This window comes from Pseudorca crassidens, chromosome 1, assembly GCF_039906515.1.
Source record: "Pseudorca crassidens isolate mPseCra1 chromosome 1, mPseCra1.hap1, whole genome shotgun sequence".
Taxonomy (NCBI): Eukaryota; Metazoa; Chordata; class Mammalia; order Artiodactyla; family Delphinidae; genus Pseudorca; species Pseudorca crassidens.
The window spans coordinates 110361266-110378446 of NC_090296.1; the positions used below are offsets into that span (position 1 = coordinate 110361266).

Genomic DNA, 17181 nt, shown 5'->3' on the forward strand with positions numbered 1-17181 from the left:
TACTATCTTCTTCTCCATGTATTAATTTATATGAGTCTTAAGCCCTCCAACAAGATTAGACGCTTCTTGAATACAAAGACGTTACCTTGCTATTGACACAATACATAGTACTTTATGTACATTTTACAGTACATACCCATGTTTATACATATAGGAAGAACTAGAGAATGAGTGTTAACAGTCTAGACTGAGCTAGTGGTAAATATTATCCACAATTTTTTTCTTCTTTTTTAACATATGCTTATAGTATGAAATAAAAGTCTTTCAAAGCTGGCTGTCATATTTTAACCCACAAATATGGTAGCAAAGTGAGTATGACAAAGAGATATACATAATTCTTATTTATATGTCTATATTTATTTGTACATTTTAGGAGCCAGTTGTATTAAAGGAAAATATTACCTCTGAAGAAGCAATATAGTTCCATTTATTAGTTGGCATTGAGCCATCAGGTGCAATTTCACCAACTTCTAGTTCTAGTGATGACTTGTTCACAACAGTATAAAAGGGAGTCAAAGTAACTATTCGTGTAAGATTAAAACTGCTCATTTTGATGCTAACACCAACCTGTAAAAAGCAAACAAGCTTATCATTTCCCAGTACTTTACATAGCTTGAAATACACACACACACACACACACACACACCCTATTCACATACAGGCTTCTTAAAATATTTTAAAATAAGATTTCTTAAATAAAGTAACTGCTAAGAGCCATATTCCATGACTGATTATCTTCTCACTAAGAAGAAAAATTTTGGTTCCTTAGTTTGGCTCCATCAGAAACAAATTGAAGAAATATCACTCAGTAATCTAACTAACGATGACTTATAATAACAAACTTAATTTTAAAAAAATCCTTTACTTTTTAACATTCCAAAATAAATTGTTTTAAAATTAGTGTACAGGCTCAATTTTTGCTGCTTTATTAACTCTGCTATCAATAAAATAAAATAAAAATTTCAAAGTGGTAATAAAACAAGTCAACTTGTATCAGATTATTCAAATTTTCGCAAACTTAAGATTTAAGAAACATCTGGCAGGGAGTGGTATGGAATGCAGATTCTAGCATATTCTGAATATTTACCAAGTTGCTTACTTATATGGATTCAACTCACTGCCTTAAACTTTGACAAATTTAGGTTTTGCTTTGATACTAGTGGCCCTAGAAATTAGTAGAGAGATATAACAGTCCTCCACGTAATACTCTGAATTCACATTTCTGTACCCCTTAGGATCCAGCTCATTTACTGATGAAAATGTGAATGAAATCAAAAGTAAATAAGCAAGCAAAATCTTACCAGGTATTCCATATTGTTGGCAGGACACTTCACACATCCATAATTTCCCACTGTATCCAATGAAAAACCACTGGACCATGAACTAGTTGAAATTTTTAACTGTACCTACACCAGAGAACACAATCATATAAGAAATCTAAAACACTATATTAATTTTATTTGATGGAATGCTGCTAGACCACTAGAAATTTATTTAGTAACATGAGACAGAAAAATATAACCAAAGGCATGCTGCAAATGGGTAACAGAACCACAGAAACTCTAGGGGACAATGTAATATTTAAAAGCAGAGCTCTGACCTTCCCATTCACCTATGCAATGAGTACAGTGAATTTAAAGATGTATACCAATGCGACCTTCTGTTATTTGAAAAGGAATTATAATGTAAAATGATATTTTCCAGTGTTAGACTTTTGATACAGAGCTAACGAATTCTTAAAGTTTTAGCACACAGAGAATTTATGCTTTTAACATTATTCAGCAAACAATAAAGGAAAAGTGTTGTGATAAGCAGAATGGAAGACACAATTCCTGTCTTCAATGAGCTTCCAACTAAACAAAGAGATAGGAAATACATACTAATAATTATGATGCGAGACTCAATGTGATAACAACTATATAAAAGGGATAATATGCGATCAAGGTGAGAGGGTAAAAAGTTTACTCCTGGCTATGGGATTCAGATAAAGTTGTACAGAAGAGATCTAATTCTGCTCCTGTATTAACCTCCACCTACCCAATAGATTATAAAATACCTGAGTACAACCAGAGGTCAGACACATAAACAGGTACAATATCAAGTATTAATCAAAACAATAAGACAGGGGTTCTCAAAGTGTGGTCCCTGGACCAGCACCATCAGCAACACCTGGCAATCTGTGGAAAGTGCAAATTCTCAGACCCTACTCAGACCTACTGAATCAAACTATGGGGGTCTGACCCAGCAAACTGTTTTCAAAGCCCTCTAGGTGATTCTAACGCACACTGAGATTTGAGAAGCACTTCTCTAAGAGAACATGGATGGAATATCTAGCCCCACTTTAGATGGTCAGAAAATCCTTCACACATGTCAGCCTGGAGCAGACTGCCAAAGGATGAACAGCGGATAGCCAGAAAACATGAAGCAGACAGGCAAAGCACAGGGCAAGAGGCATTCTAGGCAGAGACTGCAGCCATACAAAGGCATAGAGGTAAACTATACCAAGATGTGACTCTGAAAAGGAAAGAAGGAACCAGAGCATAAAGGATCAGGCCTTACGCATTAGGTTTCTCTCACGAAGGCCTGCTTTAGTGCTTCACACATAGGAGGGTTCAGTTAAAATAAACCAAATTCAACTGTTCTATCTTTTGAAATGCCATTGCATCACTGGTAACCTACATAAAATCAAGGTTTCTACTTGACACTGTGTCAAAAACAGAAGTAATTCTAGGGGCACCAGAGAAAAAGGTAACTCAGCCTTGGGACACTATTGTTGTTAGTCCCTAATATGCCACTTAACCGTGTATTCCTTAAAAGTCCTCTTGGACCTAATTCATAACCTGTGACACTGAGCAAAGAGGTAAGCATGGCATGAGATAAACAATAAACAGGTAATTTGTTTTATCAACAAAAACACACCTTATTTTTACTAAAAATGTTCTTCTTCTTGAAAGAGAATAAAATAATATCCCTAAAATCAGCTGGGTGTTTCACATGAATTTCTTCTGAACGATACTGGAGAACTCGAGAAGTCTTGTTGATGAGCCAATAGGGACTAAAGATGGATAGCTCCATCTGGCTGCCAATTCGCTTGACATGTATTGACAGGTCAACTGTCATCGCTTCTGTGGAGTCAGAAGAAAAATACACAAGAAAGAATTCGGGAAGTGTATCACATATACGGAAATGTCCGTTCCAGTTTTTGCCCTGATATTTCACCAGAACTAATTCCATTATTTCTCCACTGATTCTCGAATGTAGAACATTGGCAGCACTGCCTTCTGCTAGCTCATGAGTTTCTGCTGTTCCCTAAAAACAAACAAACAAAAACTAAATTTGCTTACCAATTTTTTAAAAACCTCTGCAATAACGTCCATATTTTATACAAATACTAAGTAACCTACCAGATTCACATTAACTGACAAGTCTTCAAGGTACCATCTTTACATATTATGAATATCCAACAATTACTAATGATTAAAAATAAAACACTATATCATAGCCAAAGTCAGAAACTGTCTTTTGGTCATTAGCAGGCCAATGGTTATAAATTTTGAGAAAAAGACCTGTGCCAAGAATCAAAGGCTGGATTCCAGAACACTGGCTGTTTTCCATTAACAGCTATGTCATTAAATGAGCCACTTAATTGCCTGGACTTCAGCTTCATCCTTTATTCACATACTACACCTAATGGTTCTCATACAAATAGAATAAGAAAAGTGATATCAAGCTATGCTGACAAGCTATCTAAGGTGGAACTACTTTAAAAATGAGTAATAGCAACATAATAAATTTGGCTTCCTTACTGAAAACATCTCTTGTCTAAACACTACTTAGTTCATCTAATTAATTTTATTCTCCACAACTCAGGGATGGCTCATTGTCAGAAAAAGAAAATAAATTTAGGTTCCAAATACTTTCCAGATTTTTGTATTTTGATATGTTGTGGCATGTACAAATTTAAAAATATTTATCATACTTCATTACTAGAAAATGTTCCCCAATATTTTTTAAGACAGTAATTATTTTTCAGTTCTACAGAAACTTGAACCAAATAATCATCACTTTAAAACAAAAAACTTTAAAACTAACTTCATAATAAATTAAGATGAAGTATTTTCTCACTGGCATTTTCCCATACTTTAGCTAAGAGAATTATACTCAGATAATAAAGAGACTATTATAATTATTAATTTAGAGCAGATGCAGCAGAGTTCAGTGGTGGAGAACAAGGAACTAAATTGCTTAGGTTCAAATTCCAGCTCTACTATTCATTAGCTGTGGGATCCTGGACCTGTCACTTAACCCCTCTGTGACTCAGTTTCCTCATCTGTAAAATGGGTCTAATAACAGTACCTTCTTCAGGAAGTTATTGTAAGGACTAAATATGTTAATACATGTAAAATACATGACATAGTGGCTGGCACAAAGTAGGTGTTATACCAGTTTTTGCTATTATTAAAGCATTACAAGTAGATGAATGTAAAACACTGACCTCAACTAAAAATACCATTAAAAAAAACAAACTAGAATTCACTCCATGTAATAATAAAAGTCAAACAAAATGCAAGAGGCATACCTCAAGTAAATATCTTAGAGAATATGGGAGAAAATTCCGCAAAGTGACAGTAGGGTAAAGATGAATGATGTAAGCTGGATCCCAGTCTTCCCTGTGTGTACATATATAGGTTAATTCATCAGGCACAGCAATTGTATTGACTATAAGAGGTAAGAAGTTGACTTCTGTTGACGGACACTGCAGCATGCATCTGACTTCCCTGCTCCGATGAAGTTCTTCCTTCCAGGAAATATATGTGGTGGATTCTTTGTACTGATTCTCTAAAATACCAGCTGGCTGAATGAACAACTGACATCTACAGAAGAAGAAAACAGAGTGGGAAAAACGTTTTTATTGAGAACGTAAGAAAAAGAATCTCATTAATTCTTCTTGATAACTCTACAAGATAAGTACTATTATTCCTATTTTTACAGATGAGAAAAACAAGGCTAAGAAAGTTTAAGAAACTTGCCCAAAGTCACACAGCTGACTCATGGAGGCACCTTCTGGGAAAAAATACTCTGTAAAAAATGACAACTTAAAAAAAAAAGTCATTTCAAATACAAAGGCAATCTAATAAAAATAAGTCTCAGAGGGCTTCTCTGGTGGCGCAGTGGTTGAGAGTCCGCCTGCCACGGGTTCGTGCCCTGGTCTGGGAGGATCCCACATGCCTCGGAGCAGCTGGGCCCGTGAGCCATGGCCACTGGGCCTGCGCGTCCAGAGCCTGTGCTCTGCAGCGGGAGAGGCCGCAGCAGTGAGAGGCTCGTGTACAGCAAAAAAAAAAAAAAAAAAAAAAGCCTCAGAAAATTCTAAAACATCAAGTATACAACAGGAAATTTCATCTGGTAAATTCAACAATATAAATGTATTTCTCTATATGTCTCAAAACTGGCTTTTACAGATCTTTAGATAATAAGAATTATTATTATGTAGAATATAGATATTTTACTCTTTTCTAGAATAAAGATTCTAATTCACAGAATTAAAAATATATACTATGAACCTTTTATATCAACATATTCAAGGAAGTATCTACCTATATGAATCTAAAGGAACATGGAACTCCTCTTCAGGTCTGGCTACTCCAATGCGCTCCAATAACTTCACATTCTTAACATATTTATAGATGATGAAAGCAATAGAGAAATGGTTTTTAATCTGTTGGACAAAAAAACATACAAGTTGTTTAAAAAGATGTAGACGTTCAAAAGAAAAATGTGAGCCACACACAATCACTTTTGGAACTAAAAAATTTCAAGCCCAATATTGGAAGATATTTTTATGGTAACTGAAAAGTTTTAAGATATTTAAGGAGCTATTTAAGCTAACTTGATGGTTAAACAGAAATCAAAAATTATTAGGATATTCACATGTTCATATATTACAGACTGAATTTTTTAGTGTGTATTATTATCTTTCAAATACGTATTAATCTTTGAGGATTTCAGTCATAATATTTTCCTCATTACAACCTTTACTCAATGCACCATACAACTAAACAGAAAAGGATAGTAAAGGAAACATGAGGTAAATAAATACAGTACAATCCTTCCTTAACTACAGTGTAATATAGGTTGGAGCTAATAGTAAACTGAGAGACAATGACCAAAATTGGAAATCCTTTCATTTTTATCTGATGTTATAGGTAGGAAGAAATATTCTTCTGCTGACCATATGCTGAAATCTGTAATAATGCAGAGAAAAAGAAAAATCGATAAAGCCTTAAAGGTGGAAAAAATATTTATACAGATTAATATGCTAAAATTTCTTTCTGGGGAGACCATTTCAATATTCCTTCATACATACTTGAAAAATACAATACAAAGAGAATGGAATGTTATCCTATTTGACAACCAGCTATTACTGCAATATTCCTCAGTTCTGAATCTTTAAAGGAATAGACAAAAAGTTTCATTAAAATCATAAGTAACCCAGGAGACAACAAAAATGGGCTTTAAATTAACAACAGCATTTCATGAGACATTTAAAATGAAGAATATTACAAAAGTAAGTTGGACAGGAAATACCCAGTTCAAACTATTATTTATTTCTGAACAATCAGTACTGACCTAATGAAGTTTTATTATATTTCTATATTCAGCCACATGATTTAATATTTCTTGATATACTTAAAGGAACACAATTCACTTTAATGCATTACCTGCAGAGGAGAACGAAGGGTAATTACTTTGTTCCCTTCAGTTGCATCAATTTGTACCACAAGTGAGTCAAAATGACTGGCATTGGGATTCCATACATTATACAATCGCCGTCCAGGTCTGGCAACAGGGACTTTTGTAACTTCTGTATATCCATGAGGTGCTAAGTCAGAGCATAAGTGAGAAACATTCCAAATACTAATTTACCTAAATTTTTATAAGACAGATCAGGAGCAGCACCTCAGAATAATGACAAGAGTATTCTTCCTCATGACTAGAAATGCAGACTACACAAAATTCTTTTCTAAGACACAGGAGCTAACAAAGAAAGGAAACTAGTTATTATAAAATTTTTTTGACCCCAAACAACTTCTCTTGGGGTTTTAAATGTATTAAAACAAAAAAAATCCAACTTGTTCCTTATTTTCTCAACTATATAACAATAAAAATCGCTTTTTTTTTTGAAATGGTGATAACTACTGTCAACATTTTAAGACTTCTGAATATAGTTATTTTCTCTTCTCACTGAACTCCAGTCCTTTTGAAGCATACTACATACTGTACTATTTAATATTTAAGCACATAGAAATAATCTAGGGCTTCCCTGGTGGCGCAGTGGTTGGGAGTCCATCTGCCGATGCAGGGGACACGGGTTCGTGCCCTGGTCCAGGAAGATCCCACATGCCGTGGAGCGGCTGGGCCCGTGAGCCATGGCCGCTGAGCCTGTGCATCCGGAGCCTGTGCTCCGCAACCGGAGAGGCCACAACAGTGAGAGGCCCACGTACAGAAAAAAAAAAAAAAAAAGAAATAATCTAGTTTTCTAAGGTGATTCTTAAATTAATCAAGTTTAATTTTCTCAAGTTTAGAGGAAGAAAACAAAAGTTTATCAAGTATTTGTTTCAAGCCTTTAAAAATGTTGTCTCTCAAGGTTATCTACAGCAAGTATTTTTCCATATTTTATCAAAAATAAGCTGACACCAGTAATTCCAAAGATACCCTTAAAAATAGCATAAATATAGCATACCAAAGGTCAGAGAGAAGAGGGAGCTCTCCTGACGGCTCAGTGTAGATAGCTTCCCTTGACATGAAAGTTCCATGCTGGCATATTCCAATTCCAATTTCTGACCGGCATCAATATCACACACATCACTTTTCTCAAGGGAGCCCATCACTCTGAGATTATGATTGGGCTGCACCTTAATGGGAACACCTACAGAATTTGTTACTGTAAAAGGTGCCCTGTCTTTTAAAGAGTAGTCAAAAGTAGAAGCAGTGCCCTCTGAAAAACCCTGAAAAGGAACACAACAGCACAATAAAGTTTTTGCAAAATTCAAATTTTTTTTCAAAAACTAAATTTCAACTACACATTTTTTAGAAACGAATGTTGATGACAAACAAAAATAATGCATACGTTTCAATTTAAAATTCCATTTGAAATAGTCCAAGCAAGAACCAAACTATGAAACAGTCCAAGCAAGAACCAAACATACTTTTGCTAAATTGTTGAAAACATTAAGACAGCTTTTGGATATTGTTATATTCATTGTATCTCCTGAAGAAATATCAACTTCTGTTTCTGGCTCAGGAAGTAGAATAAAATAATCTCCTGGCATCAAACTTTTATCCTGGACTGGATTCTTCTTTACCTACGAGGATAAATACATAGCAAATTTATTAGCCAATGAATAATAAAATTAAAATACTCTCGACAGAGTCAAGGTTAAATTCTCCTAACCTTGTCACTTTGTATTAAGGCTCCTCAAAAGTCTCATTTTCAAAAATATTCAGTGCTTCACCCTGACTTAGCACAAATCAGCATTCTTTCTTTCAGTGTGTAGTCCACGCATAGGGAAATGTTTAGAATTGTGCCATGGAAGGACTCCAAGTGAGTTACAATATTTGTCTTTTGTGCATTCACCGAGAAAGCTATTTACCCAGTGTCACCTAATTGGTCATTTTATTTTGATGAGCACTCTAAGAGGACCCTGAAGTCTAAACTGATCCTTATTGGAAGTAACATCTGGAATTCCTTCTACTTTTTACCAGTAACACCTATAAATAAGTAATATGATAAGCTTTCAACCAGCCATCAGATTCCATCATAGTTTTCATTCTAAAGGCATTTCAAAAGTCTTGTAAAACATTCTTTGTTAGCCTGCCTACTCCAAAGAGAGGTAGGTCAGAAATATTACTTCTACTTTACTGAGAGGAAACGAGGACACAGGTTAAGTGACAGCTCATCTTTAAAATAAGAATCTGCTAAGTCAATTTCAATGCCTCACACCTGAGTCAAGTTGCCCCAGAGAAGTGTGCTGTGATAATTTGTGAAGGGCATAAAACTTGTGTTCCTGTTAATCTAGGAAGATGTGTTTCAGTATGTAGGACTCTGCAGTGTTCTCAGGAAGTACCATGAAGAGATGACACAAAGAATTCATGAACCAGAATAGCAGTTCTTGGATTTTTTGGTCTCTTAAAATGACTGAGGATCCCAAAGAGCTTCACTTATGTGGTTTATTATCTATCAGTATGTACTCTATGAGAAACTAAAACTGAGAAAATTTAAAATATTCACTTAAAACCAACAGTTACACGTTAACATAAATAATATTTTAATGAAAAATAACAATTAAAAATACATAGTGAGAAGACGAGTATTTACAAATCTCTTTAGTGCAAGCCTTAAGAGAAGACAGGTGGACTCATTTCTAATTTTGTATTCAATCTGCTGCAAAATTGCATAGTCTCTGGAAAATTCCACTGTATGCCCATGAGAGAATGAGAATGAAAATGATATATTATGTCTGAATATTATTATGAAAAGAATTTTGATCCCATGATCCTCTAAAAGGGCCTCAAGGATCCTGGACTACATCTTGAGAATCTCTGAACTAAAATATATATATATAAATGAATATACACAATGATATTATTTTATTATGATTTCCTTACAGCAAGCCTTAAATTCCATGGTCTCTTCCCCTCCACTCTCTCAATCAGTGGCTCCCATACAGCATGGGTCTCATTGTAATAATGAACCTGGAAAGGCACAGAATTATGAGAGTCTTTAAACATTAACTACATATTTCTATAACCAGTAGGAAAAAATATTAAGTAACGTTATATGCCAGTAACCATTTTAACAACATACCTAAGGACACAAAGGATATTTATAAAGAGGGTGCATTTTATTTTACTCTTACTTTGCTCCATAAACCAATTATTTAGCAAAAGAACCCTTAAAAAGTAATGACCAAATAAATAATACTATACATGAATAAATTAAATGTTAGAATGTAGTATCTATTCATATATATACTTGCTATGGTCATGCACACAAAAAAGCTCAGTTTAATTCCTCCATTGTACTTTTAAGGAAGTTGCCTCTGAAGGTGGGTAATAATTCATGTGGTCATACCTCTAGTGTCATGTCAGCAGAAGCAGCCATTAGGGAAGTCCAATTTTTAATGCTTCCTGAAAACTTAGACTCCGCCAGTAATAGAGGTACAGTTCGATGCCCAAGACCACATTCTAAGGTAACTTGAACTGACTGGACAACAACAGCACAATTTTCCTCTATCAGTGGAGTTTCAATGTCTCTGAAATTTTCTGTTATTTCTGTGGCCATGTCAACACCAAGAAACCAAGAGTTAAAATCACTAATAGATTTGACACCCCAAAGATGTTCCGTTTCCTTAGATATATCTTTGGATCCATCTTCTTTTGTCTTTGGAGACAGAGCAGCCATTATTGTCATCACAGTATTAAGAATTATGGGTGAAATCTTTAAAAAAGAAAGGAGAAGAAGATTTAGAATAAATTATTTCCCAGATGAGAAGAATTAATATATAACACACAAAATTTAAAGTAACTAATTAAAATTTTATATATATTAAATTAATAACTGTGGAAAACAAAAGAGAACACACAAAATCATGTGCCAAGTCAACTAACCTCAAAACAGTGATTTCTGCCCAGGTTATTCTGGAATTAAGTGACTAATGCGCATGTCAATTGTCGAAACCCACAGTTAAATCAGTTAATTCAGAGTGAAACAGTGTTATGCGAACAGAAAAATGTAGAAGTGTAACTGAATTTTTCATTTTTCAACCAGCTGCATTAACTAAACCAAAGTATGTGATCCTCATCAAGATATACACACATGGTTTTCATTTGTCTTACCGACACAGGAAACTTGAGAATCACCATGGACCCCCTTTCAGCCTAAGATCTGAAAATTCCACCTCCTATTATCTTTGGAGAGTATCTTTGCTCATCTCTTCATTCCAATCACTGTGCCTTAGTTCTTAGCAACAATGATGTCTTCCATGTCCTGTCAGCACCATCTCGGGCCACCCACCACATGATTTTTCTAAAACCCAAATCTGAGCATGTCATTCCTATGTTTAAAATCTTCAACAATTCCCCATAACTTTCAGGGTAAGATTAAAACTCTCTTTAGCGTAGGACACGAACTTCTTTGTGACCTGATGCCTAATCAGTTAAGCTACCCATGGTTTCCCAAAGTTTCAGCAATACTGGGTTAAAGGAATTAAGTGGATTCCTCTACTGTTCACTTCTCACGACCCTTACTTGTTTAATATGCTAAGGAGATATGATTACATCACCAAAAGAAGGAGCGAGTACGCAGTACTTCCCAAACTTATCTGTCAAATGAATCCTTTTCTTCGTTGCCTTATTAATGTCACCTATAATTACTGTTCTCAGTCCTATGGCTCCACCACACCATTCTCCCCATCCACATGGGATCACCCCTCCAAGTCCTTAAAGAATTTTTCAAGCCTTTGCCTTTATGCATATTGTTGGTTCTGTCTAGGTAACCCTTTCCCTCTCTCTCCATCTAACTGCCCTCAGATGTTCAAAGCTCAGTTCAAGTAGCCCCACTTCCAGACAGCTTCCCCCGATGTCCTAGTCTGAGCTGGAGGCTCCTGCCTGCACCCCCAAGAGCACCTCATGCATGCCTCTAGCACTGAAAGCTGAAAGTAATCACTCATTTACTTCTTTCTCTCACATATATCACTAAGTTTTTTGAATGTAGGGACCAGGTACCCTCAGTGCCTTGTACAGGACATTCTTCATAAACAGTAAAGCCTCAAAAAACGTGTGCTCAATAAATAAGTAGAGTGATATACAAAGAAAGACATGGAAAAACAATCCCTCAGCACCTTAACCCAGTGTCGCAGACAAAATGCATGCAAATCCAAGTTTTCTCCCCATTTTGCATTTTAAGTCTGTAGAACACCATCTAAGACAAACCAGTAATTTAAAATATTGAGAGAAAAGTACTTTAGAGAGCAGATTGCTTTTTCAATACTACCAATGTAAGAGACAAAAAAAATTCTAATGATTTATTTCTGGCATACATCTGTCATTATAAATATTTTATAAGACAAATAAAACATTTAATCACATAATTATTAAATTCAACCAAACTACACCTCAAATAAAAGCTTAAAAATAACATTGCAAATAAAGTAAGAGCAACCTCATTTTTCCATCCTTCCTTTCCTTCTCTTCCCACTTCATCTCTGCTCTCCCCACCGAAACCCAATCTCCAACACACACACAAATATACTAGATAAAAACTATGCTGATCATTTAAAAGTGCAGTTCACCCTGAGCAACATGGATTTGAACTGCGGGGGTTCACTTATATGTGGATTTTTTTTCAGTAGTAAACACTATGGTACTACACAAGCCACAGCTGTTGAATCCGCAGATGTAGAACCTCAGACATGGAGGAATGCAGATTCTGAGGAACCGCCTATACCGAGGTCTGACTATAAAGTTAAAGCACTGCTAATCCCCGCGTTGCTCAAGACTCACCGGCACTCTTTCAAAGAAAACAGAAACAAACATTTGCATTAAAGAAAAGTGTATTTTAATATTAGAGGTTTTTATTGATTACTAAATATGTGACTAGCATAATGCTCTAGATGTGAGAGTCATCAAAAGATAAGAAAAATAAGAATTGATTGTGGGACTTCCCTGGTGGCACAGTGATTAAGAACCCGCCTGCCAATGCAAGGGACACGGGTTCGAGCCCTGGTCCAGGAAGATCCCACATGCTGCAGAGCAACTAAGCCCATGTGCCACAACTGCTGAGCCGGTGCTCTAGAGCCCCTGAGCCACTACTGAGCCCGTGTGCCACAACTACTGAAGCCCGCACGCCTAGAGCCCATGCTCTGCAACAAGAGAAGCCACTGCAATGAGAAGCCCGCGCACCTCAACGAAGAGTAGCCCCCACTCGCTGCAACTAGAGAAAGCCCATGTGCAGCAACGAAGACCCAACGCAGCCAAAAATAAATTAATTAATTAATTAAAAAAAAGGATTGATCTTCACCCAAATAATATGATAGGCACTAACCTTAATTATAAATTCTTCAACTTCAATATTTATATCTTCTTTTCCTGAAGCCCATGTACATTTTTTCATAAATAGAGAACAGGGCTGTAAGATCTAGAAACAAATAAATGAAATTTACTTATGAACATGTCTTACTTAATTTGAGATCTTTAACTATAGTCTACAACTAAAAGCAAAAAGGCAAATTAAATTAGCTGAGAATCTCTTGTGAGGGCTCCTCCAAACTATAACAAGTCTATGGCCACTGGAAAGGACTTTAAGTGGTTCTGATGAATTCCTTTATGCCAATTCTTAAGTAGTAATGCACATTTACTATTAGAAGTTTAAAATGTTTCCTTTTGCTAAAATGTCTTTTAGATGATGCCCTATGTAAAATACACTTTTAAGATATCTACAAAAATGAGCTAAGGACTATGGTAAGGTCTTACATTTGCAAAGAGGTAAATGAGGAAATGGAAATGGTATTTCATTATAATTTTTATGGTCACTAAATCACTTAAAAATGTTATTCTAAACAAATAGTTCTGTTAACTCCTTTTAAAAAAAGACTATAGTAAGGTAGGTAAATGAACAGCTTCCAGATGATTAACAACAGGTCAGTCTTGAATTTCCTGTAAGGTCCTTATTAGAATAGATTTCAAATCTTCAAACTCGACGATTTATTAAAACCATGAAGGCTATGTTATTAAATATCATTAAAGAAACAAATAAAATGCAACTGAACTGAATGGGGGAACTAGTATGCATAACTTTCATTTTTAAAAAAGTAGGATGAGCTTTAAATAGAATGATTAATATAAGCTTTCTGTGACATGTCAAAAGAAGATGATCCTGGGACTTCCCCTGTGGCGCAGTGGATAGGACTCTGCACTCCCAACGCAGGGGGCCCCCGGTCAGGGAACTAGATCCCACATGCATGCCACAACTAAGACCCGGTGCAACCAAAAAAAAAAATAGAAGATGATCCTGCTAAAAAGAATGTTTCATGATACAGTATAGATTAAGCTTAGCACTGCACTTCTTTATTCAAGTCACTCTGTCCATGAATTTTTTTAAATTTAAAATAACACTGCAAATGAGTCACATTATATAATGATGCTCTTTAACATAAAATTATCAATTTAACATTAAAAAACATTTGGTACAGTAATAAATTTAACTAACTAAAACCATATTTTTCAACTATAATGTGAAAGCACAACTGAAGCTAATTTGTAATAAAGCAAAACATAATCTCTTTTGGGCACATGACTAATGAATTTTTTGGTTCATTCATCCACTCACTCATTGGATATACTGTGGTGAACAAAAGCAACAGCTGAAAAAGAATGTTGATTTGTACTAAAATTCAAACACTGTTCAGCAAAAGACAGTATAATGAAAATGAGTCTGGAGACAGTCTACAGTTCTGTCACTACAGACATGGCTAAATCATTTAACATCTTTGGAATTCAACATCCTTATTTGTAAAATCTCAAGCTGGAGTAAATACTCTCTGAAGTCCTACAGAGCTCTCACATTCTGGGATTCTATGAATCAACCACATCTGCCATCCTTCAATCCAAGTTTAGAATATAAGGTAATTCTTACTGTGGTAATGTTTTCTCCTCTCTTTTCTCTGAGAAAAGGGCAAGCAAGCACTTTAAGATCTCTCACAGAAGCTTTCATTATCTGTTCGAGTTTGGATGTCGATAGACAGAGGTTACACCGGAATGAGGCTGTCAGAGCGGGAGCATCAGCCTTTGTCAGGTTGGCAACAAACACCACTTCTGGATCTGTGATCTTGGCGTTTAAAGTCATATTTGGTCTTACAGAGTCATCTAAAGAAACAAAAATAGGAACCATAAAAGTTCTAGTAAAGTAAATCTTGTCACTCGGGTACATGTTATCTGTAAGTTGCTAAGTTGCTTGTAATATCCTGCTATTATAGATATGGTGAAAGTAACAATATTAATAACTGATCGGTAAAGACAAATGATAAATGATTATTAACAAATGCTGATTACGTGGGATAATGCAATCTTGATCCCTGTTGTTAAGAAGATCATTCTCACTTTGACCTAGCAAAAATCATCTTGTTTTGAAGTTCTTTTTGTCAGAATTAACACATATATGCGATGCATGTGTGTACACGTCTGAGTGTCCTATGTTACGCTGCAGGAGCAAGGAAGGGAAAACAGGCGAGGGGAGTATCAGGAAGAGGACAGGAGACCCTGATAAGTACACAGGCCATTATTACTTGTCTGCCTTGATTTCACCCTTAAGTCTACAGTTAGTGTCATACAATCTATAATATAACTACATGACATGCATATATGAATACAGAGATATCACATGATTACTGTTTAAGAAAGGTAAATGGAAAAATAATATTCTGACCTTGCCAGTAAACGGCAGTTTTCCAATCTTCCTGAGTTGCACATTAGAGAGAAAAATGCCTGACCTTAGACAATCACAATTTAACAGAGAAAATCACTGATCTACTTGGCAATGCTGGAATAAATGGTTTATGGGTCAGGGAGTGGCACCAGCATACACGGAGACCAGACCTGTGCAAACCCTCTGCTAACTTTAAGGAATCTAAGGTGATGTCCAGCGGTGTCATGTTGGGTCCTCCAATATTCCCACCCTCTGCTTTCAGCTGTTTAATTGCTCTTCAATATGATTTAATTCTTCCAAATATTTTCTTTGAATAAAAGATTCCCTTTTTATAAAACAGGCTGTATTTCTGGATGGGTAAAGAAATGTTAATGGCAGAGTTGGAACCAGAGCAGAGGTTTCCTGGTGCCTGATCCGATACATATTTTTACTCCACCTCTCTCTTAAAAAAATCTATACTTGGGCTTCCCTGGTGGCGCAGTGGTTGAGAGTCCGCCTGCCGATGCAGGGGACATGGGTTCATGCCCCAGTCTGGGAAGATCCCACATGCCGCGGAGCGGCTGGGCCCATGAGCCATGGCCGCTGAGCCTGCGCACCCGCCAACGGGAGAGGCCACAACAGTGAGAGGCCCGCATACCGCAAAAAAAAAAAAAAAACTATGCTTACTAAGGTTTTTCTGCTGAATACATTTAAATTTGAACGAGTAATTTTACATTCTTAAGTTCTCCATTTCTCTTTTTTCCAGTTTGTAATTTTGGTAAAATATACAAGGTGACAGATAAATTCTGCTAACCTTTCTCCATCTTGATTTTTGCTAAGGCAGTCTGTCGCAGTGGAATCTGTGATTCTTTAGCCATATTTTCTGGACTCTGAGGTACAGCTTTGATAAAGAAATCTGCCACAGTCATCAGAAATTCCACGCTGGCACAAACATACAGCTTGTCAAGAACAGCATCAATATGACTTCCATTCTTGTCTTGTGTGTAACTTATGTCAATCATAGAACTGTTGTTATCTTGGCCATTCTTCTTATCAATCATTCTGAAAAAAATATATACATTCATTATTTTATTTCTGCTAAAAGAATTAAAAAGATTAAAAATTTCCTATACATTTTAATAATTTTTCTTTCACCTTTCAGTTTCCAATCTGTGAATAGAAAACAGATCAGTGTTAACTCGAGTCTAATTAGCTAATCAGCAACCAAGACACGGTCTCCTAATCTCCACAGCAAGGTTCATGATAATAAGTAATTATAGAATATTTTATAATTATAATGCAATACTAGAAAAACAATGACTGCTGAAAGGAAGTTTGGCAATTAACAAAACACATTAATGTGGTCCCACAAAATTTAAAAGACAACCTCTTTATATTATTTTACAAAATAAAACCTCCCTGAAAGAATTTGTCTCCAAAGATCATCCTATACAACTGACTCCCAAATTATTCAATGTAATTCAAATCAGGCAGTGTTCATCAAGCGTCTGCAATGATATAATAATTCCCACACATCCTCATGTGCACTGCAAAGAGCAGGCTATGAAACAGAAGGATGGCCTTTATCACCCTTGCCTAGATTGCTACCCCAAGACATGAAATTTGCAAATCAGAAAAGCTGGTTGCATGATAGCACTCTTTCCTCATTTATTCATCTGTTAGAAAAACAAAGGGCTCAGAAGTATTCAATACATATTCAA

The 17181-nt window shown here is 35.7% G+C and overlaps 1 protein-coding gene across 2 annotated transcripts in view; it reads right to left on the reverse strand.

Moving 5' to 3' along the window:
• The window catches only part of VPS13C (vacuolar protein sorting 13 homolog C), a 174509-nt gene that overhangs the window by 37988 nt on the left and 119340 nt on the right, over positions 1-17181 (reverse strand). For both annotated transcript variants that reach the window (XM_067749163.1, XM_067749172.1), the window contains exons 49-61: positions 16275-16522; positions 14693-14922; positions 13103-13195; positions 10133-10498; positions 9667-9753; positions 8208-8363; positions 7742-8006; positions 6720-6880; positions 5595-5716; positions 4580-4874; positions 2920-3309; positions 1302-1406; positions 403-567 (exon numbers count right to left, since the gene is read on the reverse strand). In XM_067749163.1, the coding sequence (XP_067605264.1) occupies positions 403-567; positions 1302-1406; positions 2920-3309; positions 4580-4874; positions 5595-5716; positions 6720-6880; positions 7742-8006; positions 8208-8363; positions 9667-9753; positions 10133-10498; positions 13103-13195; positions 14693-14922; positions 16275-16522 (2683 nt within the window). The remainder of the gene's footprint in view (positions 1-402; positions 568-1301; positions 1407-2919; positions 3310-4579; positions 4875-5594; positions 5717-6719; positions 6881-7741; positions 8007-8207; positions 8364-9666; positions 9754-10132; positions 10499-13102; positions 13196-14692; positions 14923-16274; positions 16523-17181) is intronic.